This window comes from Halictus rubicundus, chromosome 15 (assembly GCF_050948215.1).
Source record: "Halictus rubicundus isolate RS-2024b chromosome 15, iyHalRubi1_principal, whole genome shotgun sequence".
NCBI classification, from domain to species: Eukaryota; Metazoa; Arthropoda; class Insecta; order Hymenoptera; family Halictidae; genus Halictus; species Halictus rubicundus.
Window position 1 is genome coordinate 6,794,697 of NC_135163.1, and position 26,433 is coordinate 6,821,129.

Below are 26,433 nucleotides of genomic sequence, written 5' to 3' on the forward strand. Positions count from 1 at the left end.
TAAAATTCAGGGACTAGGTAATATTCGGTTATATACAAAGCTGAGGATGATCGATCCGAACGATAAATGCGAGGAGCGTGATAGAAAATTTCACTTTTAATCAATTTCTGGCGCAGAATGATGACGTTGATCTAATAGACCGCTGCTCCAGAATTGATCAGGGCATAATGTGGCTAGATCAGTTAATATATCACGGTCCTGGCTGCTGATTCAAGGTCAACGGGGAGAGGGGGCTGGTAACAGTTCTCAAGGGGAATATTACCGCCTTAGTCAGCCATGAAACGCGATACACGTGCCTAACAGGGGATTTCATAGCATGCAATGTTGCGTATGCAAATTATGCAAGCGGACTTTGACGAAATTTTAATCAGAGCTAATTTCTAGAAGAATGTGCAGATTACATGTTTTACTTATTGGTAGTTGGGGCTTGAAATCAATTTTTTTTCAATGTTTCAGAAATTAGAAGATCTAGAAAAAAATATGTCGTTTATTATGTGTTTTCGTATGAGAAACTCGTAGAGGTGAAATTAAAAAATAAATGAATTTATTCAAGCTTGCACAACAAAATTTCTTTGCAAAATTCTTACAATTTTTATAGAGAATTACATTCATCATCGCATACAAACAACGACACAATCTTTTGGTAAAAATAAATTCTTACATATATCTTATGAAAAGCAATATTTATTTTGGCAGAGTTCTTTGTACAAATCGCCGATATTAATCTGGTATTAGTGTGTTTCAAGCAAAGTAATGTATTAGTATTTTATCTGATCAGTATAAGCCAAGAGTCCTCGTCGATGCCACCAACTGTAGTCCACTTGTTGTGTCCTGGAACGTTAAGAGAAGAAACATTTTGAAAACATTGAAAACCATTGGAAATATGTTTAATTGAATTGCATCTCAAATTAATTCCGAAGGTAATTCAAGATAATTCTTACACAACCTGTTTGGTTTCTGATATAAATGTTCGTGATGCATTGACCAACGCGTTTGTGACATTTTCCCGATTGAAATGAGTTCAAACGCGATACAATTCACAATTTTTTCTTATTTCCTTTAAAACTTGGACATACAGGGTGAGTCACTCATGATCTACCATAGTTTTCAGAAGAGAACATCCTCAATACTTGAAAAAATCCTCGTCCGCAAGGGACTCTCTAAAACCTACCCGTTGCTAACTCCATTCGTCTTCGTCGCTGTTCGACTCGTTCTCCTTCTGACAATGGTCCTTGTCTGTCTTGTCCTCGGCCGACAGGCTCTTCGGTTGGTCCTGCAGCATAATCTGAAGGTACGGCAGATTGTTCGAGTTGATCCAGGTTGTATTGATAAAGAGCAACGGGTTCTTTTGCAGATGCAACTTCTGCAGGTAGCCCCGCTCCTTGGCGAGGTTCTCCAAAGTGTTGACCTTATTGCTCCTCATGAACAGCACGTTCAGGGTCGTGAAGGTGATGAGATTCGAGGGCACGGTGATCAACAGGTTGTCGGACAAATCGAGCACGCGCAGAGCGTGGAAATTCCTGAAAGCGGCGCTGTTCACTTCGAGTATGAGATTATTGTTCAGGGAAAGAAATTCAAGGTGGACGAGGCTCTTGCAGAAGTTTGCCTCGGTCACGGCGTTGATGCGATTTCCGCTGAGGTCGAGTCGATGGAGTCTACCGAGCTGGCAGAGTTTGGGGGCCGCGGTCAGCTGGTTCTGAGCGAGGTACAGCTCGTGGATATGCCAGGACTTGTCCCAGAGAGTTTCGGACAGCTCGTGGAACTTGTTTTTGGACAAGTCGAGGACAGTCAAGCTCACCAGATTCTGGAACGCGTCCGCCCGGACGGTGGCGATCGCGTTGCCCGACGCGTTCAGCGTCTTCAACATGGTCAGCTGGCTGAGAGACAGCGAGGACGTCTCGCAGCTCTCGGCGCACAGCTCCTTGATCCTGTTCCCTGCTACGTTCAGCTCCATCAAGGCGTTCGGCAGCCAGCCGCTGCCAATCTCTGAGATCTTGTTCTCGCTCAGGTCCAGGTGCTTCAGTTTCTTCGGCGTGTCCTTCAGGAACTTGCTCGACTCGATCTCGTTCCCGGACAGGCTCAGCCGGCCCAGACTGGGCGCGAACTTGTTCAAGGACACGGCGAAAACCGTCACAGACGACCGTCTCAACGACAACTCCCACAGGTTCGGCAGTGGCTTGTAGATATTCTTTAACTCCGAGTTGTCGGGGTCCCGACGCTTGTTGTCGTCCAGGATCAGCCGGAGCAGCCCCTTGTGCTCCCCGAAGTGCAACAACCGGTCGATGCTGATGTTGTTCGACGACAGGTTCAACGTTTCTAGACGGGGGACCATTTCGAACGCGCAGGCGGACACTTCGGTGATCCCGTTGTCATCCAGGTGCAGCTCCGTCACCCGCGGACTATCCACCACACCCTCGCCGACGACACGCATACCTATCCTCGACAACCGCAGCACCACCTTGCCGGGTTCCTGGCAGGTTCCAAGTACTCCCCCAGGGGGATTCGGCGTAGAGAACGAAATGGGCTCTACTGGGTCGATCTCAGGGAACGGTGTGATTGGCAGATTCCTGCGTCGCGTACTCGAATCACCCATTATCGATTGCAACGTCAACAGCAACATAGGTAACAATTTCCAGGAACGGTCCATCGTCATCTGAAACAGCAGAGTTGTACTACTTGAAATACATTGTGCTCGAATTACGTAATTGAATTACATTGTATTTGACTTTCACACAGTAAATGAACTATATCCTAGTCGCATTACGTAATTCGAGTCATTCAATTAATTTAACTGCCGATCACGCTAATCACCAGTGTAATTTAATTACAGAACGAGGGCAAGGTTTGGCATGGATTTGGCATGGTATTGCGACTGCAAACTATGCACTCGATTACCGACCCATCTGTTTCCACATTAGGCTTAGAGCATTTGCCGAGAAGTTTTGATGTGCAAATTTGTTGCAAATAGGAGCGAAATTCTGCTCGAAAATTCCACGAAAATGACCGCCTTTTTCTCGCAAAGTACGATGAAAAACGTTGATCAAAATTTGCTCGGAACAGGTTTGACTATCTGGTCAGTTACTGTTGTAATATCTGTTTTGTGATCGTATTTCAATTGTGAAAACGAATTGTATTTTAGTTCAATTGAATGCGACAACCGAATTGCGAATTACATTGCAATTTAATCGAATCAACGAGCCGAATTACGAATCACAAAATAATTTTAATACTACGCAGACAAATTGCTTTATAATTGTTAGACTGCGGATTTGACGCATTTATGGCAAAAATGGGTGGATGGAATTTGAAACAGTAGAAACATCAAGATGAATATAGTTTCTGTGTCTTGTAATTGACGAAGAAAATGTTTATTTTGCCATGTTAACATGTATATAATCCGTATTACATGGATATAAACTATACAAATGTTGAAAAATCCGGTTATTCATACTTTTAGTTAACATTTGTATAGCTTGTATGCATGTAATACGAATTATATAGACGTTACTATGGCAAAATAAACATTTTCTTCGTTAGGCTTCGTTAGTCGTTCTTGTCCTTCGTAAGTTATTTTAACACGTATATAATCATTAACATTTTGATGTTCTAGAGTAAATAAACTATAGTTTATTAACAATTACTTGTAGGATGCAACTCACGGTTGAAGACAGTGGATTTTTCACGGTGCACACCCTCACTTCGATCCAGAACCTTCGAACGACTCACCACGTTGTGTCCTGCGAACTGTTTGATGAGGCCTCTTATAAAGTAGCGATAATACCGAAGAAATTTAACGCCGAGGCGTCCCAGGGCCGTAAGGCCCGCCAGCAAGTCCTACGCCATTTTCTCACCCCAAGTCCTCGAGCGCCGCGGAAGCTCCTTGCACCGACGTGTTCCAATAATCGACAAATTTCTAATTACAATTACTAATTCGCCTCATCGGCCAACAAATTTGACCCTTTGCGCATCGACGCGACGATCTTTCCAAACTTTGATGCGCCCCAGTCGAATCTTCAAATCTAAGAATTTATTCTGCTCCAACCGCAGTAATTAATCTACAGCACCGTTTTCTAGTTCTTTCTAATTATAAAGTATAATTCAGAATTTTTCTATGATGCCCCCCAGAATTCTTCTGATGCCCTAAGCACGTGGTCACCTTAACTATTGGTTAATGTGACACTGGGGCCCAGGACCGTTAGGTTGATCCGGCCCTTGTCGGATATAGTTGCTGAGAAAGAGCGTCGTTCCAGAAAGACTATCTCCCCGGGCTCAAGTTTGCAGGGGTATCATGATCACCGCGGCTTATCTAGTCCGAAATGTTTCGCTGCGAAAAACAACCGACCCACCGGCCATAACACGACAATGAATAGCAATAAAAAAATAGCAAAAAGATTTTTATCTAATAACAAAATGGAGAAAGCTTCAATGTCTTTTTAGGAACATTATACTTTTTTGTCATTAATCGATGTACCATTGCATACTTTTTAGAAATGTATTAGTGGTCTTAGGTCGAAAATGGATTAGTTTAGAAGTTATTAATTATCTGCCGCCTGCCATAAGCGACCGAGCACTGTGCGCCCCTAGGAGTCCTGGAACTTGTCGATTATTGGAACTGATTGGTGGAAGGAGCTTTCGTATCGCTCGAGGACGTCGGGTGAGAAAATGGTGGAGGGCACGGTGGCGGGCCTTACGGCCCTGGAACACCAACGTTAACTTTCCACGGAATTACATATCGTTACATTATAGGGGGCCACGTCAGTCATCGCACAGGACGCAAGGAAATATTCATAGTGGTCATAGTTATTGGTCCAGCCTGTTCATTTTCACGTTCCTCTCGGTGTTCAAAGCGAATAAATTCGTTTCCAGTTTTCTAATAAATGATTTATTTATTACGCAACGCTCCAGTTACAAGTACATGAAAAATGCTAACAATATTCGCACGTAGAGATTGCAGTGGTTGACTTTATTCCTTTGGCTTGATAGTTGCAAGAATAATTTCGTAAATAAACTTGACGGAAAGACATATTTGTCGATAGTTCAGATTACTCGCAGCAAAGTTCCAAGTAGCAGAACTCCAACGCCGTTGAGATTAGATTCGAAAGGTTATCGCCACGACCATATTGGCGTCGCGTTGGCGGACTCTACCCACAATAACGTTGCCGAATACATTTACACTCTGGTTCGTTAGATCGCAAACAATCATTAACTGAATTGACATGGCTTCGAAGTAAAGTATTACTAAAAATTGATACATTAGTATTGCCGGAGATGAACTCTTAATTTCCTTGATCGGAAGCAACTATTAATTACATTTGCGAAGCCTCGCCGTAAAGTATTAGCAGTTCCGCCGTTTGACAACATGTGGATTGTGCAATTATCCGGGAGGAGAAGAATATCTTCTACGAGGACCCTCTCGATCGGGTTTCTTGTCATGTGCAGGTGACTTAGATTGCTGGTGGCCGTCGTCAGGGACGTATTCGAGAGACTCACGAACAAGTTCGAGTTGAAGTTCAAAGTCACGAGATTCTTCAAACCAGACGCCCACGTATATGGCATAGAGGTCAGTTTATTCTCCGACAGGTCTAGCACCTCGAGTGCAGGCAATTCCTGGAACGTGTTGTCATTGATTGTGATGATATTGTTGCCTCGAAGACTCAACATCTTCAAGGAATCCGACTTTATGTCCGCAACTTGATGGATCCGATTGTGGCTCAATACCAAACCCCGTAGCCGCGGCATGTTTTCCACATTCGGAATTTTGGTGAACAGGTTGTTACTCAACAGCAAATTTTCTAGGTTGTTCGCCTGGTGGAACATCTCCTCAGGTAGATAAGAAAGGTCGTTGCCCGACAAATCGAGTAGCTTCAAAGCGTTTCGGGGATCGTTGAAGAATCTATCTATTGCACTCAAATCCAAAGAGCACTGCCTACACGACAAAATCTGTAGGTTGATGGCGTCAGTAGATATATTTAAACTGTCGTGGTATTCATATCCGTCGAGGTACAAAGACTGAAGGTTACGCAGTACATTATTGTACAATCCATCGAACCTGGTTCTCTCTAAATGCAAGTGTCTCACAGTAGCTGGTATTCGCCCGTTAATGTGTTCCCCTCTGTCAGAGCCGCAGTTCATCATATAAAGCGTAGTAAGCTTAGGGAGATTCTCCTCGAAAGACTCGTCTATGAAACATCTTCGTACTTCGTTCAAGTGTAGAGATTCCAGGTTCGGAAAATATCCTGTTATCCTGCACGGATCGGAATCACGCCACTGTTCAAAGTTGAAGCGATCCAGAATCAATGTCTTCAAGCTGTCTGAATTGGTACCATTGAGCACCGTTCTCGGTGGAAACGAGTTCCGCGTTAGGTTCAGGCACTCTATGTTCGGAACGTCGCGGAAGAAGCTGTTTGGTATGTTCTCTATCCGGTTGAATGACAAGTCTACGTGCCGAATTTTGTCGCTCTTGATTCGGTGGGGCCATCTCATCGGTTCTCGCATATTCGACAGGTCGACGGTCTCCTCTTTGCTGCAGGGTTCGACCGAATCCCGCGGGAACAACTCGTTCTCCATGTCGATATCGATGAACTCGTCTAAATGTATTACTGGTGTTGATGGAAACTGCGGAAGCAACATCACCAACACGAAACCGCAAGCCCACATCATTTTGAACATCTGAAACAGAGAATTTTCGGACATTTGTCGCTGGTGGCAACCATACCTCGCAAGCTGCTACTGTTTCAGGAGCCGAAATCGGAATAAAATATTAATACTAGGTTTACGGGACTCGTCAAAATGACGGGTTCTAATATTTTGAATTTACGATTATTCAGATTAAAGAGACATGCATGCAAGAGAAATTATGCCCGATTATTTCTTTGGATATACATTATCAGAGGAATGGTTGCAAAGGGTTCACCATAGCGGTGAATAAAAATACGTTATACGGAAAGGGGTTTAAACAGAACTGTTAAAAAAGTCGGTAATGGAGGAACCCTTCCTAATTTTGTAACTGAAAATCACTTGTACTTACAGATTAACACGAACACGTTCCCGAATCGGAAACTATTGCTTTATGTAACGGATTCGCATGATGCGATTCCTTATATAGCACCGACACTGGAGGCGGTATCAGACAACCGCATTTTGTATTAGTTTGGTGCAGCTAACAGTGATATCTTTCCGAAACAGCTAGTTGATAACACTGCATATTGAACATATGGGGTGTTCCACTTCAAAACATCACGTTCACTTTGACGTGACCCGAACTCATCCACTCAATGTAAAACGGTTCTGACCGTTGAATCGAATCCTTAATACCTTAAAATACTGTCTAAAGTATTTTTCTCAAAAATTCATTCTATAAACAAAATCTCACATTAACAACGATAGCAACAAATTTGAATGTTATGAATTCTGAATGAAGATAGAGTTGATAACGAGCTCGGTACTTACTCTTATGTTTCGATAAAAAATTATTAAATCTTGGAAACTAATTATGTGAAACTTAATCTAAGAGTCTTGGAAATCAAGAATGCTAAAATTCCAGTTTCTTAGGTAAGAAACAGGTTGTCTAAACAAATATTTTAAGAAATACTAACTTCAATCATCGTCAGATCATTTGCAACCTGTTGTTTCGTCGAGACTTTTGATCCTCGCGACGGGTACTACACGGTGCAATTAAAAAGTGTTTTTCTGAAAAATCTACATTACAGTCCTTTCTGCTGCAAAATTTGTTTATAATTCTCCAACTGATCTAGAAATGTAGAATCACGCTGTAATGGTCGCGGTACTTATTTCTTGTACACCATATACATAAAATAACAGAAAGGCTTTCATCTTAACGCAGTCATAATATTACTGGAAGTTCTCGGTATAAATAGCTGTTGACATTAGATAAAGAAGTTGTCATAACCATTATCAAGTTGGATGCAGTCACAAGAGCGTCAGTAATAATCATGGCGATTCTCTTCGAAACGGAATCTCTCGAAAGTCGAAATCGAAGTTAGAACAGTGACCAAACCATGCTCGCGATGCTAGCGGATCCTCTGACGATTTCGAGAAACTGTTGCAGGATCGTGGAACGTAAAAAAGAACGAACATGCGCACTATCGCTCAAAAATACGTAAATTATGGTAATTTTTTATAAATCGACTTATGTCGATATTATTAAACGATGCTCAGTTGAGCTCGTTCGAATCCTTGAGATGTTCATTCATTGCACATACCCTTCGAACGCTTCAAATACTGTTTCAAACAAAAGTTAGTCTTGGAAATGTAGTTTTAGAAATGTATCAGTGGTCTTAGGTCGAAAATGGATTAGTTTAGAAGTTATTAATTATCTGCCGCCTGCCATAAGCGACCGAGCACTGTGCGCCCCTAGGAGTCCTGGAATTTGTAGATGATTGGGACTGATCGGTGGAAGGAGCTTTCGTATTGCTCGAGCACGTCAGGTGAGAAAATGGTGGAGGGCGCGCTGGCGGGCCTTACGGCCCTGGGACCTCTCAGCGTTACCTTTCCACGGAATTATCGCTACTTTAAAAGGGCGCAGGACACAAGGAAATATTCAAAGTGGTCATAGTTATTGGTCCAGCCTGTTCATTTTCACGTTCCTCTCGGTGTTCAAAGCGAATAAATTCGTTTCCAGTTTTCTAATAAATGATTTATTTATTACGCAACGCTCCAGTTACAAGTACATGAAAAATGCTAACAATATTCGCACGTAGAGATTGCAGTGGTTGACTTTATTCCTTTGGCTTGATAGTTGCAAGAATAATTTCGTAAATAAACTTAACGGAAAGACATATTTGTCGATAGTTCAGATTACTCGCAGCAAAGTTCCAAGTAGCAGAACTCCAACGCCGTTGAGATTAGATTCGAAAGGTTATCGCCACGACCATATTGGCGTCGCGTTGGCGGACTCTACCCACAATAACGTTGCCGAATACATTTACACTCTGGTTCGTTAGATCGCAAACAATCATTAACTGAATTGACATGGCTTCGAAGTAAAGTATTACTAAAAATTGATACATTAGTATTGCCGGAGATAAGCTCTTAATTTCCTTGATCGGAAGCAACTATTAATTACATTTGCGAAACCTCGTCGGAAAGTATATAACGGGACCGTGTTTAGTCATCATTCGACTTTTCATTAGTTCCCCGTTTGGCACGTGGATTGTGCAATTATCCGGGAGAAGAAGAATCTCTTCTAAGAAGAGTAGCACGATCGGGTTTCTTGTCATGTGCAGGTGACTTAGATTGCTGGTGGCCGTCGTCAGAGACGTATACGAGAGCCTCCAGAACAAGTTCGAGTTGAAGTTCAAAGTCACGAGATTCTTCAAACCGGATGCCCACGCATCTGGCATATGGGTCAGTTTATTCTCCGACAGGTCTAGCACCTCGATTGCAGGCAATTCCTGGAACGTGGTGTTACTAATTTCGGAGATATTATTGCCTCGAAGACTCAACATCTTCAAGGAATCCGACTTTATGTCCGCAACTTGATGGATCCGATTGTGGCTCAATACCAAACCCCGTAGCCGCGGCATGTTTTCCACATTCGGAATTTTGGTGAACAGGTTGTTACTCAACAGCAAATTTTCTAGGTTGTTCGCCTGGTGGAACATCTCCTCAGGTAGATAAGAAAGGTCGTTGTCCGACAAATCGAGTAGCTTCAAAGCGTTTCGGGGATCGTTGAAGAATCTATCTATTGCACTCAAATCCAAAGAGCACTGCCTACACGACAAAATCTGTAGGTTGATGGCGTCAGTAGATATATTTAAACTGTCGTGGTATTCATATCCGTCGAGGTACAAAGACTGAAGGTTACGCAGTACATTATTGTACAATCCATCGAACCTGGTTCTCTCTAAATGCAAGTGTCTCACAGTAGCTGGTATTCGCCCGTTAATGTGTTCCCCTCTGTCAGAGCTGTAGTTCATCATATAAAGCGTAGTAAGCTTAGGGAGATTCTTCTCGAAAGACTCGTCCATGGAACATCTTCGTACTTCGTTCAAGTGTAGAGATTCCAGGTTCGGAAAATATCCTGTTATCCTGCACGGATCGGAATCACGCCACGGTAGAAAGTCGAAGCGATCCAGAATCAATGTCTTCAAGCTGTCTGAATTGGTACCATTGAGCACCGTTCTCGGTGGATACGCGTTCGACGTTAGGTTCAGACACTCTATGTTCGGAACGTCGCGGAAGAAGCTGTTTGTTATGTTCTCTATGTGGTTGAATGACAAGTCTACGTGCCGAATTTTGTCGCTCTTGATTCGGTGGGGCCATCTCATCGGTTCTCGCATATTCGACAGGTCGACGGTCTCCTCTTTGCTGCAGGGTTCGACCGAATCCCGCGGGAAAAACTCGTTCTCCATGTCGATATCGATGAACTCGTCTAAATGTATTACTGCTGTTGATGGAAACTGCGGAAGCAACATCACCAACACGAAACCGCAAGCCCACATCATTTTGAACATCTGAAAGAGAGAATTTTCGGACATTTGTCGCTGTTGGCAACCAGACCTCGCAAGCTGCTACTGTTTCAGGAGCCGAAATCGGAATAAAATATTAATACTAGGTTTACGGGACTCGTCAAAATGACGGGTTCTAATATTTTGAATTTACGATTATTCAGATTAAAGAGACATGCATGCAAGAGAAATTATGCCCGATTATTTCTTTGGATATACATTGTCAGAGGAATGGTTGCAAAGGGTTCACCATAGCGGTGAATAAAAATACGTTATACGGAAAGGGGTTTAAACAGAACTGTTAAAAAAGTCGGTAATGGAGGAACCCTTCCTAATTTTGTAACTGAAAATCACTTGTACTTACAGATTAACACGAACACGTTCCCGAATCGGAAACTATTGCTTTATGTAACGGATTCGCATGATGCGATTCCTTATATAGCACCGACACTGGAGGCGGTATCAGACAACCGCATTTTGTATTAGTTTGGTGCAGCTAACAGTGATATCTTTCCGAAACAGCTAGTTGATAACACTGCATATTGAACATATGGGGTGTTCCACTTCAAAACATCACGTTCACTTTGACATGACCCGAACTCATCCACTCAATGTAAAACGGTTCTGACCGTTTAATCGAATCCTTAATACCTTAAAATACTGTCTAAAGTATTTTTCTCAAAAATTCATTCTATAAACAAAATCTCACATTAACAACGATAGCAACAAATTTGAATGATATGAATTCTGAATGAAGATAGAGTTGATAACGAGCTCGGTACTTACTCTTATGTTTCGATAAAAAATTATTAAATCTTGGAAACGAATTATGTGAAACTTAATCTAAGAGTCTTGGAAATCAAGAATGCTAAAATTCTAGTTTCTTAGGTAAGAAACAGGTTGTCTAAACAAATATTTTAAGAAATACTAACTTCAATCATCGTCAGATCATTTGCAACCTGTTGTTTCGTCGAGACTTTTGATCCTCGCGACGGGCACTACAGGGTGCAATTAAAAAAGTGTTTTTTTGAAAAATCTACATTACAGTCCTTTTTGCTGCAAAATTTGTTTATAATTCTCCAACTGACATAAAAATGTAGAATCACGCTGTGGTGATCATCTAAACGCAGTCATGATATTACCGGAAGTTTTCGGTATAAATAGCTATTGGCCATAGATAAAGAAGTTGTCATAAACATTATCAAGTTGAATGCAGTCGCGATATTAACAAGGGCATTAGTAATAATAATGGCGACAATACCTAATTACAACGTTAGATATCCTATCAAGCGCGGCAGACGCAAGCAAGCGGACACTTGTTCGCGATTGTTGTTTCCTCCGACACAGCTGAAAAACCGTAAATTATAGATAGTCGGACTTTTATTTGTTGAAAAATTTCGTATTTCAATTTTTCAGCTAACTTCTCTCTGCGTATTCTCAGGTTCAAGATCGCCCATATCTGATGAGTAGTTCGGTGCAGGAATGCACTGAGATTACGTCATTACCTGTGCACTATAATTTGCAAATATTTTCTTTCCTAAACGTTGAATTAGGTTATCCGAAAATTGTGTTTGTCTCACATTAAGCGAACCGTTTCTCAGAAATTGCCAGAGCTACTTTGAAAAACTCTTCTCTATTTGATTCCTTATTCTCACCTGCATATTTTGATACGGGGATTTTTCAAAAACTAACTTTCTTCAAAAATTATTTAGCTGTAAGTGCAATTTTTTATACAAACTTGTACGGTTTCGCGGGTCGCGTTCAATGGCGGGAAGAATTGTTCCTCAAGGTCAAGGTGACGGTCATTGCCGTTTCTCTAGTAGATGAAAATTCCCAAGAAAACCCAAAATGTATAGAATATATTTAACAATAGTAAATACATTTTTTTACAATTTTTATACGGTTACTCGTAGCTTCTATTTAATCATGAGTAACCTCCATTTGATAATAACCTTATTTTTATCGCGGCTTATAGAAATTATTTCAAATCCTCTTGGGATAAGCCTTCCAAAAATTAATTATCTAATCTGCTTCCTCCGATCGCAAGCAATCGTGACTTCAATGGCGACGATTTAGATCAATTCGCCGCTTCACATCATGTGGATCGTGCAATTGTCCGGGACTAGTTTCAAGTCTTGCTCGACAAGCTTGTTGAACAGGTTTCCTTTCATGAACAGGTGCCTTAGGTCGCTGGTGGCCGTCGTCAGGGACGTGTCCGAGAGCTTGGCGAACAGGTTCGACTTGAGGTTCAAGGACAGAAGGTTCTTCAAACTACGCGCCCAGCCGACTGGCAAGGAGGCCAATTTATTTCCCGACAGGTCTAGCACCTCGAGTGCAGGAAGCCCCTGGAACGTGGTGTTACTAATTCTGGAGATATTATTGCCCCGAAGACCCAAGATCTTCAAGGAATTGGACCTCGGATCCGCGACTTGATCGATCCGGTTGTCGTTCAACACCAATTCCCGTAGCCGCGGAAGTCTTTGCACGTCCGGCATTTTCGTGAAGCTGTTGTTGCTCAACAGCAACCTCTCCAGGTTGTTCGCCTGCGTGTACATGTTCGAAGGCAGAGACGAAAGACTGTTGTGCGAGAAATCGAGCAGCCTCAAACTTCTTCGGGAGTAATAGAAAACTTGGTTTATTGAATTTACGGTCAAAGAACAGTTCCTGCACGACAAAACTTGTAGGTTGGCGGTTTGAGAGGGTATACTCAACGCATTGAAGTAACTATAACTGCCGAGGTACAAAGACTCCAGGTTATTGATTGTATTCACGGTATATGAATTGTATCTGGTTCCCTCTAAATGCAAGTGTCGCAAAGTAGACGGCAGTCGCCATACTCTCTGTGAGTCATAGCCGTAGTCCATCAGAAATAGCGTAACAAGCCGAGGAAGATTAGTCTGGAAAGACTCGTCTATCGTACATGGTGAGACGTCATTCAGATGAAGAGTTTCCAGGTTTGGAAAGTATCCTGTCATCGTACACGGATTATTCCCCCGTCGATCAAATTTTACGCGACCCAGAATCAGTGTCTTCAAGCTGTCTGAATTGCTACCACCGAAGATCATTCTCGGTGAATACACGTTACCCGTCAGGTCCAGGCACTCTACGTTCGGAACGTCGCGGAAGAAGCTGTTAGGTACATTCTCTATCTTGTTGAGTGACAGATCAACGTGCCGAATTTTGCCACTCCTGATCACGTGGGTCGGAATCGTCGAGAGATTCAAACGCGACAGGTTGACGGTGTCCTCCTCGCCGCAGGAATCGATCGAAGCCGACGGGAATAAGTCGGTCTCGCTGAAATCGATCTCTCGGATCGATGGGAACTGTGGAAGCAACAGCACCAACACGAACCCGCAGGCCCACATCATTTTGAACATCTGAAACAGAGAATTTTTGGACGTTCGATCTCCTACCGTTTCTGGAGCCCAAATTATATTAACACGTTCGCGGACGTGAATGCTATAGCATTTATTTTCATAGTGACGCAAAATGACATGCATGCCATGGCATTCAAATTTTAAAGCCAATTTTTATTCATTTAATTTTATACAACCTTAAGTTTTTGTAATTAATATACACTTCAAATTGAAATTTGTTTTTGTAATTAATATACATTTCAAATTGAAATTTGTTTTTGTAATTAATATACATTTCAGATTGAAATTTGTTTTTGTAATTAATATACATTTCAAATTGAAATTTGTTTTTGTAATTAATATACATTTCAAATTGAAATTTGTTTTTGTAATTAATATACATTTCAAATTGAAATTTGTTTTTGTAATTAATATACATTTCAAATTGAAATTTGTTTTTGTAATTAATATACATTTCAAATTGAAATTTGTTTTTGTAATTAATATACATTTCAAATTGAAATTTGTTTTTGTAATTAATATACATTTCAAATTGAAATTTGTTTTTGTAATTAATATACATTTCATTTGTCATTAGTAATGACTGATTACTAATGACAGTTAACTTACTATTATTGTTTATGTCTAATCAGATTTCGGATAGTACAACCGGCTTCAAGAAAAATTGCCTGTCTATTTTTGCAGATCACTGAAATTTTTACTGTCCGTGAACGTGTCGACTGCAATAAACAGAACGTTCCAAAAATGTGCTTACGTGAAAACGGTGATTCCTGAGATCATTCGAAGTAACTTTTTCCTTTGTGAAAATATTCTCCGCGGCTTTGTTGAGGAGTTATTCATGGAAAACGTGGACCAATCGGAGCGCGGCTACTGCGGACGGATTGCTCTGATTGGTCCGTGTTTTTCATTAATATCTACGTTAATATTTTCGTTGATACGAACATCTACTGTAAGTCACTGTAGAAATAAAAAATCAAATAATCTCTAATGTAATCTATTAATCTCTAATATAGAATTCCACCAAGGCGAATGATTTCCATTTCTTTTCAATCGAAATAGACGTTGATTTGATCTGTTCTCATATAATTCATGTTTCCACCATGAAATATTCCACTATAGCGGTGAACGCTGTATTGTAAAGTCAGTAACGGATGAACTCCCTTTTATATTATAAGAAAACTTACTTATACTTACAGATTGACACGAACACGTTCCAGAATCGACAACTGTTGCTTTATCCGTCGGATTCTAATGAAGCATGGCTCTCATAAGGCCGATAGCGACTCGGTATCAGAATTAATTGCAAGATAACATTATCTATGACAGAAAAATATTCGAACATGTATTGTAATTGAAGATAATATTGATAACGAGCTCGATATCCACGCTTTTCTTTCAATAACAAACGACAAATTCTTAGTAACTATGACAAATGGTACTTTTATAGCTTCAATGATAATAAAATAAATTATTTGGAATGTTACTCGTATTGAGGAGGTAAATGAGGTGATTGATATGTCGATAATAGAGTGTCTACCGTGCAAAAAATACTGTGCACGGGTAAATTGGAAAAGGGACCACTGGAAAGGGAACAAACGACCTTTCGCGGTCCTGCCTAAAAAAGGGGTTATGGCTTGGGTGGTATGGTCGTACCGTGGGGAGGTTTCGAACCTCCGCGAGGCACGGGGGGAGGTTATGGTATTTCGCGGTATGGTCCGGGGCCCGTGGACCAGGTTTAAGAAAATCGCGAGTAAGACGTGGGGTGGGAAAAATTGCGAGTAAGGCGTAGGGTGGGGAAAATCGAAGGGTCACTGTCGCGTCGCCTTCCGTACCGGATGGTCTAAGTAGTGTTGTGTCGTGGTGTAACATTTGTGATAATGCGAGTGTCGAATAACAACCCGGAAAGAGGCCTGGACGACCAACGGGGAACGGTAAGTCTATAGTCCAATAATTTCATCGAAATCGGTTGACGCAAATCGAAACGGCACGCATCGAAAGAGGTTAGAATCTGTGGATTTTAAGCAGAAACTGAGAAAAACCTTTTAATCAAATCTCTATTACGGTGCGTTCGACGTGTATACTCGTCGTGAAAAATATAAAATTACCATTGACTATAAAAACTCGAAATTTTAATCAAATACAATAAGAGTATTATTATAAAATAGGACCACTAAAAAAAAGAAATAGAAAAGAAAATTTATAATGCGACCATTTTGCCTTGCGTTCGACGCGTATGCACGTCATTGCTTGATTTTAATTCCGCATACTGTGGGGGGTTTTTTTAAACTAAATTCCACGCTTAACTGGTTAATTATTTGTGACTCGTGTGTGTATCGATGTGCATAGCCAACATAGATCTACGAAACGCATATTTTAAATTTTCATAACAGCCTGAAATGAAAAAGTTTTGGCAAGTGCCTTTTTATTTGCTCTTATGCAGTCAAATCTGTTTTTGTGCGGTCCTTTTCTATGCGATCTTTTTTTTATGCGGTACATGAATGCCAACGGTGTTGACATTATAACACCCTTGTAATGTTCTCGTCACAAGAAGATGCGCGTTTTGAACTACGACGAGTAGTATTGAATTATTTTGAAAATTTCTCCATGTTTAAAATGAGAAATTACATTTTTTTTTAATGTTTCCACGTTTAATTTAATTATTTATTTTGTTTGGATAGCACTTTCTCGCTATTTCGTAAATCTTTGACATATTATTTTATTAAAAAATTGTTTTTAACATGTTGTCAAAAATTATTTGTTGTAGCTATTTATGAAATTTCTGAATATTTTTTTTTCATAAATCCATATTTACCGCACAAAAACAGGTTTTACTGTAATTCCTAGCAGTTGCAATTTTTTCAAAATCTTTCTTGCGCGTCGTTCGGTAAACCAATTCTTCTAATTGCTCAAAAAAAGTCGTCGTTTGGTCCAATTTAAAAAAAAAACGTTATACCGTTTTGAAGGGCGTTCGAATACTTTCGTTGCGCCTGTGTATTTAAAAAATAAAATAAAGATTCAGAAGCTTTTATTATTTCGGAAACGTAAAATATTATACAATGTGTAATATATTAATTAGCGGATACATGCATAAAGTGTGTCTTGTTATTTACGAAGATTATTATTTCTATTTATTCGATAGCTTTACAAATGGTAAACATTGCAAGGCTTTCGAACATTGTAATCAAATCTCTTGCGAATTCAATTGCCAATGGAAGCCATATTCTCAATTGTTACAATTAACAATAACCGTATCACGTCAAATAAACGACCGGCTTCGCATGTTTTATTTTTAATTATTGAAGTTACAAAGATGCTGCCATTAGAATGAATTAAACGAATTTCTTCGTTCAATCGCGTACAAAAATTGCGAAAAACTAAAATAAATTCAGTCCTATAATTTTTATAAAATACTATAACTGTAAATGTACGTATAACAGTCACATTTTGTGCTCGGTACGGTTAGCCTTAAACGACTGTTGCTTCGGAACACTATTTCATAACGGATGCGTAGATCGACTACGAAAACGAGTTTTGTTTACGTCATACGTTAATTTAATGCGTTACGTCTTTATTTTCGTTCGTGAGCAGACCTTTCATAGAATTGCAATGACGCTTGAGACAATAGTAGCTCGGCTAATGTTTACTGGCGAAAATTTCTCGAACCTTGTAATTACGCTAAAATAATTTTGGCCACAAAAAAAACGGGTTTCCAGTCAGCGGCAAACCGTTAATTTTGGGGCCCTGGGCTAACACTGTTTGGAAGTCCATCCAATTAACCCACATTAACTCAAGTACCAGAAATCGTTGTACAATTTGTTCTTCCTTTAGTTTTTAATTTGTTGTTTTTATCTTTGTTTCGATAAGACACACTCTGATCTGTTCGATCCCAAACAGTCATCAATTAAATTCGCAAAGCCTCGAAATAAATTATATACGGGCACCATGTTCAATAACTAGACTGCGGATTTTATGCATTTATGACAAAAATGAGTAGGCCTAATTTAAAACCGCAAAAACATTAGACGATTTTCAAAATACTGTTATATTACTTCCAATTTGTTAAACATATTAAGAAAGCAAATTAATTTCTATTTCACTGCAGTTTGTTGCAATTTAGATAGAAAATTTTTATTAGTATTAATAATCATCATCGTAGTATATGCGTTGGGTAGACGGGCTTACAATACGAATCTTAAATGTTTTATCCTGCACTGAAGTTTTGTTGCTTAACAACAAGTAGATCGTGCAATTGTCCGGGACTAGTTTCAAGTCTTCATCGACGATCCTCTCGATCGGGTTTCCTTTCATGGACAGGTGTCTTAGACCGGTGGTGGCCGCCGTCAGGGACGTGTCCGACAGCCTCGCGAACAAGTTCGAGTCGAGGTTCAAGATTACGAGGTTCTTCAAACTACGTGCCCAGCCAATCGGCAAGGTGGCCAATTTATTTTCCGACAGGTCTAACACCTGGAGCGCAGGGAGCCCCAGGAACGTGGTATTATCGATTACGGTGATATTATTGTCCCGAAGACTCAGCATCTCCAAGGAATCACACTTCATGTCCGCGATCTGATTAATCTCGTTGTGGCTCAACACCAAACCCCGTAGCCGCGGCATTGTTTGCACATCCGGTATGTTCGATATGTTGTTGTTACTCAAAAGCAAGCCCTCTAGATTTTTCGCGTGCTGGAAAATGTTGTCGCGCAGATAAGAGAGATTGTTGTGCGACAAATCGAGCAGCCTCAAAGCGTCCCGGGGACTCTTCAAGAATTGGAATAGCGCACTCGAGTCCAGAGAACAATACCTGCACGACACAACTTGCAGGTTGGTGGCGGTAGTGGGTATATTCAACCCGTCGACGTAACTATACCTGTCGAGGTACAAGGACTGCAGGTTACTGAATGTATCCACAGAAAATTCGCTGAACCTGGTACCCTCTAAATGCAACTCTCGCAAAGTAGACGGTAGTCGCCAATTGTAGGCCCCTGTGTTAGAGCCGTAGTCCATCAGAAATAGCGTAGCAAGTCGAGGAAGATGAGTCTCGAGAGACGCGTCTATGAAACATCTTTCGATTTTATTCAGATGGAGAGTTTCCAGATTCGGAAAGTAGCCTTTCATCTCACACGGACGCTCACGCCATGAATCAAATCTGGCGCGATCCAGAATCAATGTCTTCAAGCTGTCTGAAGTGCTACCATCGAGGACATCCCTCGGTGAATACCGGTTCCCCATCAGGTTCAGACACTCTATGGCCGGAACGTCGCGGAAGAAGCTGTTGGGTATATTACTTATGCTGTTGAATGACAAATCAACATTACGAATTTTGTCGCTCTTAATCATGTGGATCGGAAGCTTCGAGAATCCCGATTCCGTCAGGTTGACGGCGTCCTCTTCGCCGCAGTGTTTGACCGGAGGCCTCGGGAACAAATCATTCTCAATGTCAATGTCCACGGTCCCCCGAAAATCGATCTCTCGGATCGATCGATATTGCGGCAATAACAACACCAATACGAACCCGCAAGCCCACATCATTTTGAAAATCTGAAACAGAGAATTTTCGGGCATTTCAGTCGAAATCTTGTACAATTAACTAAAACACACAGTGGCGGCCATGTACAATCTTTTCTCGATATATGTCGCAAATACCTGGATGATAAAAGTCGCTGAACTGTCCCCACTACCGCGGGGTATACCTCGCGAGGAGCCGCGAAGCTCGAGGAGGCGCCGAAGAGTGCAAACATAACACGCGTTCAGCGTGGATCAAAGAATGGTACCTCCTGGACAATATATGTCGCTGGGAAGACCCGTATTATTGTCATATATCGAGAAAACACTGTATCTAATGTACAAGTAGTACTTTAATTTGTGAACTATCTGCATTCTCTTGAAAAGTTTATGAAGGTATGGGAAAAATCATATTTTTATAAAATCTGAATCTTATTTTATGTAACACTAAAATTATTTTCATTTGTTTGAATGATTTAACAAATTTTTTAATATTATACCTTGCACAGTCATTTTTGGTGTAGGCAATTACTTGCATACAAGTGAGCGATTATTTCTCTATTAAACGTTAATTCATAACTGTAAATACTTAATATTTATTGGCTAGTCCTTTCCTCCTTCAATCTGATACAAATCTATAAATCTCTCTCCACGAGTGTAGACTTCCACGCCTCTTTTGTTCAAGTGTACAGTTCTTCTTTAACAGACACTGACAAAAATTGTTTACACCGTTGATATTCAGACCTACAGAGCACCCACTCCACGTGCGTGAGTCATTGTCCGCCAAGAAAGCGTCAGCTCAGACCAAAGTAAACATAAATATCATTGAATTCTTAGAATTAACCGAAACATTACGTACACTTTCTAAACGAAGATACAAACTTTATAAAAATCTAGTTTAGACATTTTTGCGAGCTTTCCAGGAGGCTGTGAATCATTTAGAATTTAAAATATGATTTGTACGTTAAGTGAATGGCCGTCACTGTAGAAGGAAGCAAAAATTGTTGATATGATTTTTGTTGGTAGTGCGACAAAACTTGGAAACTAAGACAAACGGTATCTTTGTAGCTTCAATGATAGTAAAATAAATACCTCGGAGTGTTAATGTTGTTGAGGTGATTTTTATTCGCTCGATGTACTGATTTATCGATCTGATGCGAAATACAATAGCGAACGAAACAGTACCGCGAAACGAATATACTGATCGCGTGATGTAAGACGCGTACGCTAAGAAGTACCGTGCCAGACTGAACCGAACGCGAGGAATCCCCTCACTGATATGTTGTCGTTTTAAAGATAGATATAAAAGAGTGAGATATAAGGTTATCTGCTTGCACTCCAACATCGGATCAGACTTGCGATAAAGATTTCGAACCGAAGCTACTAAATATGTTGTTAATCTTCTTTAAACCGAAATAAAATTCTAGTTAGTTTGTTGTCTGTATTTATTGGAGAACATTACGAAATTACGAAAATCGTATCAGTAACTGGGGTGCGGCGAGGAGAGCCTTGATCGGCGAGTTTGCACAAATAGTGGACGCATGTAAAAAATCCGCAAGGAGTTATCTCGTCGAAGCAAAATAATATCCGAGACATGTCCCAAAATGGACATCTACAAAATGTTTGAGATCGCTAAACAAACCACGATGGAAAAACTAGCCGTGATAAAGTACATCATCGACGGCATACATAACGAAGAGGTAAATAAAACGATAACATACTGCATGTATTGATAATAACGATGCGTAATGTCTCTGCTAACAAAATTATCTGCGCCGAACCCTGTGCAGTGAGATTACCAGTGGTCCCCTGGACTCACGGGGTGTACCCCGCGTTAGTGGGGATGGTTCCGCGACGCTTATAAGCCAGGCATTTGCGACATATATCGAGAGAACACAGTATACGCGTTGCCACGGTAATGAGACCAAAAAGATCGTGGGATTTGATACGCAAAATCTTGTTAGCTTATTGTTCGCGACAGTTTTGCGATGCACAAAATTAACAAAATTCGAATTTATTATAAGTCTGCATTGTTCACATCAAACCAATCGGTTAGTAGTAAAATCTAACTAGTTCTAATTAGTTCGTTCGATCCGCCGTTTTGTTCAACTTCTGCGAACTTTCTTTCGTCGTTGTCGTTTTCGCGACTGGCACCGATCGACGCTGGTAACGCACTTCCTGCGGTTGATCGCTGTATCGATCCTTTATGTCTTCCCAGAATCTCTGCAAAAAAGAATAGACGTTCAAAGAAATTTACTCGACCGTTCTCTCATGGTCTTTCTTTTGCTTCAACCGTAGGGACTGTACGGCATTCCCTCCGTAACTGATGAGAAAGATCTCTACCGTAACTGTTCAAATTGTACAAATTTCGGACTTCACGTTTATGGTGAAGACAGAGTCACCAGATTGAGACTTGTCTCCCACTCTGCCCTTCCCCACGTGACGTGACGGTGACCTTACGTAATCCGTAAGTCGATAAAGTAATTAGAGATAGAAATGAACGACATACTCCTTTGTTGATCCATTGGAAGACGCTCTCGGTCGCCGAATCGTAAGCCCTCTCGAACAACATCGAGGAAATGACAACACCGAGGACGAAAGTGGAGGTCCGCTTGAAAACGTATCGATAGAGAAACTTCGAGGCCATCGTTGTCAAACTTAATTGAATTATTTCAATTGCCGTTAAACTATTAGTCTCGTCGACGCGAAGTTATCGGTGAAAGATCGATTCTCCTCAAATATCTTCAAATTCACGCGAACAAACGGCGCAACGTCTCCTCCTTAGCATCGTGTACCAGCTGTCTCCATAGCGTCGCGTTCCAACGACTCGTCATCGTGACCTCCACTGCTCCCGAACGTCTCGCGAGGTAATAAAGACTCTTCGCAATGCAACGTCTTACGATGTAACATTATTTCAATAATTTTAATAACTCGTAAAAAATTTGTATTTACATTGATTGAAATAAAAATTACACTTATACAGTAACGGAGAAAATTCGGAGAACATTCGACGGTGGCGTTGCAGGTTCGACGCACTGTCGGATGAAAATTGTCTGTTTCACAAAGCGTACGAATACGTAACTGCAAATCAATCAACTTGTTTCCTTTACGACTTAACGCTTCACCTACTGGCAGCCTGATAACCGGATTTTCAGTAACTGATAACTGACGGTGATTTCACGATTCACCAATTGTAAGGAGAAATACAGTCAGTCACATAATTGATGGCACACCATTTAAGTCGGAATAGCTTATTTATAAATGTACCAAACGACTTTCATATTGCCAAACTAGAAGGATTAGTTTACCAGATAACACGAAAATTTTGGAGAAAAGCAACTTCTACTAAATTTTTCGTAATTCCAGCTAAACGCTATTTTTCTAAAACTTTCATTACACATTACCTAGTAAACTAGTCAATTATCTAGTAAACAAAGCAGTTAGTAAAACAGTTGGTTACCTAGTAAACAAAGTTTGGTTCATTTATAAAAAAGTTATTTTGCGTGTAAAGTTAAACAACTGCCGGTAAATAATAGGCGACCGGTAGCTAACGCGTCAAGTGTTACCGAGTAACGGTAAGAGTACAAAACAGAGCTGCGATACTAGCGAAGAGGGTGGCGCAGGTTTTCGTGATCATGCGCTTAGCAGGCGATCGTCAAAAGCGCAGCTCTCTTCGCTAGTGTCGGAGCTTCGTTGTATTCGTACCCTAAGTAACAAGTAGACGAAGAAGACAGTTAGGCGTTAGACGTTACTCGTTCTCGGCGACAACGCCGAGCATCCGCGTTTCGGAGGCCGCTTCTTGCAGTACTTTCCGCGACAATCTGATTTGCCCGCTGACCGGGTCTCGTCCGAAATATTTCACTTGTATCTCCTGGCCGACTTGGAAGCCGAGCACGCTGGGATGGTGGACCCTGCGCCGGTCTAGCTGCGAGTTCGGCAGCAACGTCGGATGCATGTTGGGGTACAATGTGATCATCAATCCGGCATCCCGGATCTCGGTGATTTTCGCCGTGTAAATGTCGCCGAACGCCAGCTCCGGTTCGCTCTCCTTCGTCAGTATTTTCTCGATCATCTCTTTGGCTTCAGTCATTGCGTCTTTGTTAGGCGCGAATAAGGAGTACGTGTTCTCGCCTTGCGAGTTTATCTACGAAAGCGAACATCGGTGATCATCGAATTCGTTTGAATCGGTCCTGATAAGGCCGGGATCAGGCGAACGTTGAAATAACGGACGTTGCAACGTGCGTCCCAGCGTTAAATCGTTGACGGTCGTAACGTCCATCGCGTCAACGCTCGTGTGACCCCGGCTTAACGAGAAATTCGATTGCCGTACATTTACACCAGTGTCGGCGAAGATTTTCTTCACGTTATAGCCTCCAGCTCCAAGGAACTTCGCCCGTTGATGCACGGGCACCTCGATGGTTTCGTACACCGGCAGATTGTCCGCCTTGCAGTCCCGCGGGGACATTATCACACTGTTCATGATTTGAATTATTCTCTGTTTCGCCGAGGTTGCCTTCTGTATACTTTCCATGACCACTTTCGTAGGCAGACCCGGAACTTTGACGTCCAGTTGCAGAGAGGTGAATCCTTTCTTGGTGCCGGCTGCCTTGAAATCCATATCCCCTAAATAGTCTTCTATACCCTGTAACCGAAATGATGAGACATTAATCTCGTCCCGTCTTCTTCGTGTTGGAATTCGAACGGAGATATAGTTACCAATATATCCGTGAGTATATGGTACTGCTCTGCCTGCTTCGTGTTACTGTCGTCGAAGTTCGATACCAATCCAATGGCTACGCCGGCGACTTGAGCTGATATCGGCACACCTGCGTCCATTAACGCCATACTGCCACCGCACACAGAAGCCATCGACGAGGAACCTGCACGCACAGTATCAGATTACACCGAGCAAAATGTTTGTCTGTCGCTGCACGCGCGAGCAACTTACCGTTCGACTCTAACACTTCGCTTGTCAACCTTATAGAGAAAGGATAATCTTTTGGTATCACTGCTTTCAAGCCTTTCTCCGCTAACGCCCCGTGGCCTATCTCCCTACGGTTGGTTCCGGTGACCCTTCCGATCTCGTTGGTCGCGTACGGTGGGAAATCATAATGGAGAAAAAAATTCTTGTCTTTGATCCCGCTGAAAGTTTTTGAAACGTAGTTAGTAGGCTACGGATAGCCTGTTTTAAATTGCATCTACTTATTTTTACTATAACTGTATAAAATCCACAGGCTAGTTATCAGTGGCTCTCGCCGTAAACATATTTGTGTAGAAAAAACTGGTACATAGAATACCTGATTAGCGACGAAATGCTGTCCATCCTGAGGGCGTTCTCTAGGGAATCGAGAGTGACTGTGCACATAACTTGGGTCTGTCCTCTTTGGAAAAATGCTGAACCATGAAGCGGTTTGAACAAACCTACTTGACACTTTATATCTCTCAGATCATTGAACTCACGACCATCGCATCTGAAATCATCGAGTTACTTGCACGCGTGATTAATCACACCGTCCAACACAAATTTCGCGTTTCTCTGAACGCGAGATTAGTGTTTCTAAATTTTGATGTTAAACAATGTTATTACCATTTCACGTTACCTTTTATGCGTTTCGAATATTAAGGACCTAAATGTCTTTTTAACAAGCGTATCGAAAGCTGTTTTAACGGCTTCTGGATTATCTTCCTTGAAATTATCTAACATTCTCGTTCTTAGATCGTTAATGGCATTGTCTCGTGAAATTTTATCGTGAGTGTAACACGTGAAAATATTACGTATCTCTTCCTCTGAAAAGTTCCTTACAGGCTCTGACATATCTTCGATCGTTTCTTCCGGGATTTTAGCCTTTTCTTTGCCTACACGATCTCTCAATTGTATTATAGACGACACAATCGATTGACATTCTTTGACGCCCATACGTATAGCTTTCCGGAGGTCTGGCTCAGAGACATCGTTAGCTGAACCTTCGATCATGATAATACAACTTTTTGATGTACATGTCACGATGAGGTCTAAGTTGCTGTGATGAAGATCACGTCTTGAAGGATTGATTAGAAACTGATTGTCGATTATACCAACTCTCACGGCTCCTACAGGTCCATTCCATGGAACGTCAGAGACGCTTAAAGCTGCTGACACAGCATTGATAGACAACACTTCGGGGTCATTAATTCCATCGACAGCCAACAAATTGCATACTATTTGGGTTTCGTAACAATACCTTTTGTCGAACAATGGCCGTATAGATCTATCTATCAACCTGCTCGTAAGAATCTCTTGTTCCGTGTGACCCAAGTCTCTGCGAAAATAGTTCGATGGTATACGTCCAATCGCAGCGGCTTTTTGCCGATAATCCACCGTTAACGGAGTTATGTGACTGTGCATTGCCTCGTTCTTTCGAACCGTAGTGGTCATAACCGAGGTTTCGCCGCATTTCGCAATCACGTTTCCGCTCGCGAATCGAGCGTACTTGCCGGTCAACAAACTGATCGTTTTCCTGCAAGAATACAGAACGATTACAATTGAAAACAGTGCGAACCGTAACGTTCTTCTCGAACGTTTAGTATACACTAACCGGATTTAGGTTAACTAACACGTGACATTCTTACCCGTCCGATAATTTGATTTCCTCGATCTGTTCCGCGGATTCTGTTGGTTTCGCATTAAGGTGGATATTTCCATTCTTGCTGTGATTTCCCGGTCGTAGAAAAAGGAAGCATCTCTTATTAAACAATCCACTGTGCCTCAATAATACCATCTTCACGTGAAACAGAAATTTGATTTTAACATAGCATGATGGCCATCGATCACGAACGAAAAGTCCTATCACTCCTATCGCGGTACACTGGTGATTTCGACGGCCAAGGATAAATCAGTAACAAGAGTCGAATGGGTTCTAGTCCATGCTAGAGCGTTGAAGATAGCGGGTTGTAGTCCATGCTAGCGTTGACGCCAGTGGGTTCTGGTCCATGCTAATTCTGTTAGGGTTCGCATAAGCTGCTCGGCGCAGCACTATAGCGGTGGCGGCAAATCTTCAACTGCGAGCACTCTCACTTCCTCTTTGTTTATGTATATTTTCGAAAAA

General features: G+C 41.4%; 7 protein-coding genes across 9 annotated transcripts; all 7 read right to left on the reverse strand.

Annotated features, from left to right (window-relative positions):
- Positions 1-630: 630 nt before the first annotated feature.
- LOC143361891 (extracellular matrix protein 2) lies at positions 631-4,366 on the reverse strand. Of its 3 annotated transcripts, none has more exons than XM_076801598.1 (3): positions 3,642-4,366; positions 1,172-2,653; positions 631-831 (listed from the first exon to the last, which is right to left on the reverse strand). In XM_076801598.1, exon 2 carries the CDS (start codon positions 2,651-2,653, stop codon positions 1,178-1,180), a length of 1,476 nt encoding a protein of 491 aa, XP_076657713.1. In that variant the 5' UTR covers positions 3,642-4,366; the 3' UTR covers positions 631-831; positions 1,172-1,177. The 3 variants fall into 3 exon arrangements, with proteins under 3 accessions (XP_076657713.1, XP_076657711.1, XP_076657712.1); XM_076801596.1 differs by having other exon boundaries at positions 1,158-2,653; XM_076801597.1 differs by having other exon boundaries at positions 632-831; positions 1,158-2,653; positions 3,660-4,366.
- Positions 4,367-5,253: 887 nt separating this feature from the next.
- Positions 5,254-7,073, reverse strand: LOC143361349 (osteomodulin-like). Its single transcript, XM_076800685.1, has 2 exons — positions 7,028-7,073; positions 5,254-6,669 (listed from the first exon to the last, which is right to left on the reverse strand). The coding sequence occupies exon 2, from the start codon at positions 6,667-6,669 to the stop codon at positions 5,254-5,256; it is 1,416 nt and encodes a 471-aa protein (XP_076656800.1). The 5' UTR covers positions 7,028-7,073.
- Positions 7,074-8,628: 1,555 nt separating this feature from the next.
- Positions 8,629-11,061, reverse strand: LOC143361366 (keratocan-like). Its single transcript, XM_076800703.1, has 2 exons — positions 10,834-11,061; positions 8,629-10,475 (listed from the first exon to the last, which is right to left on the reverse strand). Exon 2 carries the CDS (start codon positions 10,473-10,475, stop codon positions 9,078-9,080), a length of 1,398 nt encoding a protein of 465 aa, XP_076656818.1. The 5' UTR covers positions 10,834-11,061; the 3' UTR covers positions 8,629-9,077.
- A 1,248-nt stretch (positions 11,062-12,309) lies between these two features.
- Positions 12,310-15,083, reverse strand: LOC143361367 (extracellular matrix protein 2-like). The gene is made up of 2 exons (XM_076800704.1): positions 15,041-15,083; positions 12,310-13,846 (listed from the first exon to the last, which is right to left on the reverse strand). Exon 2 carries the CDS (start codon positions 13,844-13,846, stop codon positions 12,560-12,562), a length of 1,287 nt encoding a protein of 428 aa, XP_076656819.1. The 5' UTR covers positions 15,041-15,083; the 3' UTR covers positions 12,310-12,559.
- A 1,771-nt stretch (positions 15,084-16,854) lies between these two features.
- LOC143361289 (extracellular matrix protein 2-like) lies at positions 16,855-20,619 on the reverse strand. Its single transcript, XM_076800563.1, has 2 exons — positions 20,441-20,619; positions 16,855-19,384 (listed from the first exon to the last, which is right to left on the reverse strand). Exon 2 carries the CDS (start codon positions 19,373-19,375, stop codon positions 17,984-17,986), a length of 1,392 nt encoding a protein of 463 aa, XP_076656678.1. The 5' UTR covers positions 19,376-19,384; positions 20,441-20,619; the 3' UTR covers positions 16,855-17,983.
- A 562-nt stretch (positions 20,620-21,181) lies between these two features.
- On the reverse strand, positions 21,182-22,505 carry LOC143361580 (cytochrome b-c1 complex subunit 9-like). The gene is made up of 2 exons (XM_076801093.1): positions 21,858-22,505; positions 21,182-21,571 (listed from the first exon to the last, which is right to left on the reverse strand). The coding sequence occupies exons 1-2, from the start codon at positions 21,993-21,995 to the stop codon at positions 21,428-21,430; spliced, it is 282 nt and encodes a 93-aa protein (XP_076657208.1). The 5' UTR covers positions 21,996-22,505; the 3' UTR covers positions 21,182-21,427.
- A 123-nt stretch (positions 22,506-22,628) lies between these two features.
- On the reverse strand, positions 22,629-26,160 carry Pnpase (polyribonucleotide nucleotidyltransferase 1). Its single transcript, XM_076801078.1, has 7 exons — positions 25,958-26,160; positions 24,949-25,845; positions 24,646-24,819; positions 24,297-24,490; positions 24,065-24,228; positions 23,679-23,990; positions 22,629-23,492 (listed from the first exon to the last, which is right to left on the reverse strand). Exons 1-7 carry the CDS (start codon positions 26,104-26,106, stop codon positions 23,097-23,099), a joined length of 2,286 nt encoding a protein of 761 aa, XP_076657193.1. The 5' UTR covers positions 26,107-26,160; the 3' UTR covers positions 22,629-23,096.
- Between the last annotated feature and the right edge of the window lie 273 nt (positions 26,161-26,433).

Coding starts and splice junctions, on each gene's coding strand:
- LOC143361891 (XM_076801598.1), bottom strand. CDS start 2,653: ATGACGATGGACCGTTCCTGGAAATTGTTACCTATGTTGCTGTTGACG.
- LOC143361349 (XM_076800685.1), bottom strand. CDS start 6,669: ATGTTCAAAATGATGTGGGCTTGCGGTTTCGTGTTGGTGATGTTGCTT.
- LOC143361366 (XM_076800703.1), bottom strand. CDS start 10,475: ATGTTCAAAATGATGTGGGCTTGCGGTTTCGTGTTGGTGATGTTGCTT.
- LOC143361367 (XM_076800704.1), bottom strand. CDS start 13,846: ATGTTCAAAATGATGTGGGCCTGCGGGTTCGTGTTGGTGCTGTTGCTT.
- LOC143361289 (XM_076800563.1), bottom strand. CDS start 19,375: ATGATGTGGGCTTGCGGGTTCGTATTGGTGTTGTTATTGCCGCAATAT.
- LOC143361580 (XM_076801093.1), bottom strand. CDS start 21,995: ATGGCCTCGAAGTTTCTCTATCGATACGTTTTCAAGCGGACCTCCACT. Junction 21,572..21,857: donor TCCAATGGATCAACAAAGGA/GTATGTCGTTCA, acceptor TCTTTTTTGCAG/AGATTCTGGGAAGACATAAA.
- Pnpase (XM_076801078.1), bottom strand. CDS start 26,106: ATGGTATTATTGAGGCACAGTGGATTGTTTAATAAGAGATGCTTCCTT. Junction 24,820..24,948: donor ATATTCGAAACGCATAAAAG/GTAACGTGAAAT, acceptor CGATGATTTCAG/ATGCGATGGTCGTGAGTTCA. Junction 24,491..24,645: donor AGCATTTCGTCGCTAATCAG/GTATTCTATGTA, acceptor AAAAACTTTCAG/CGGGATCAAAGACAAGAATT.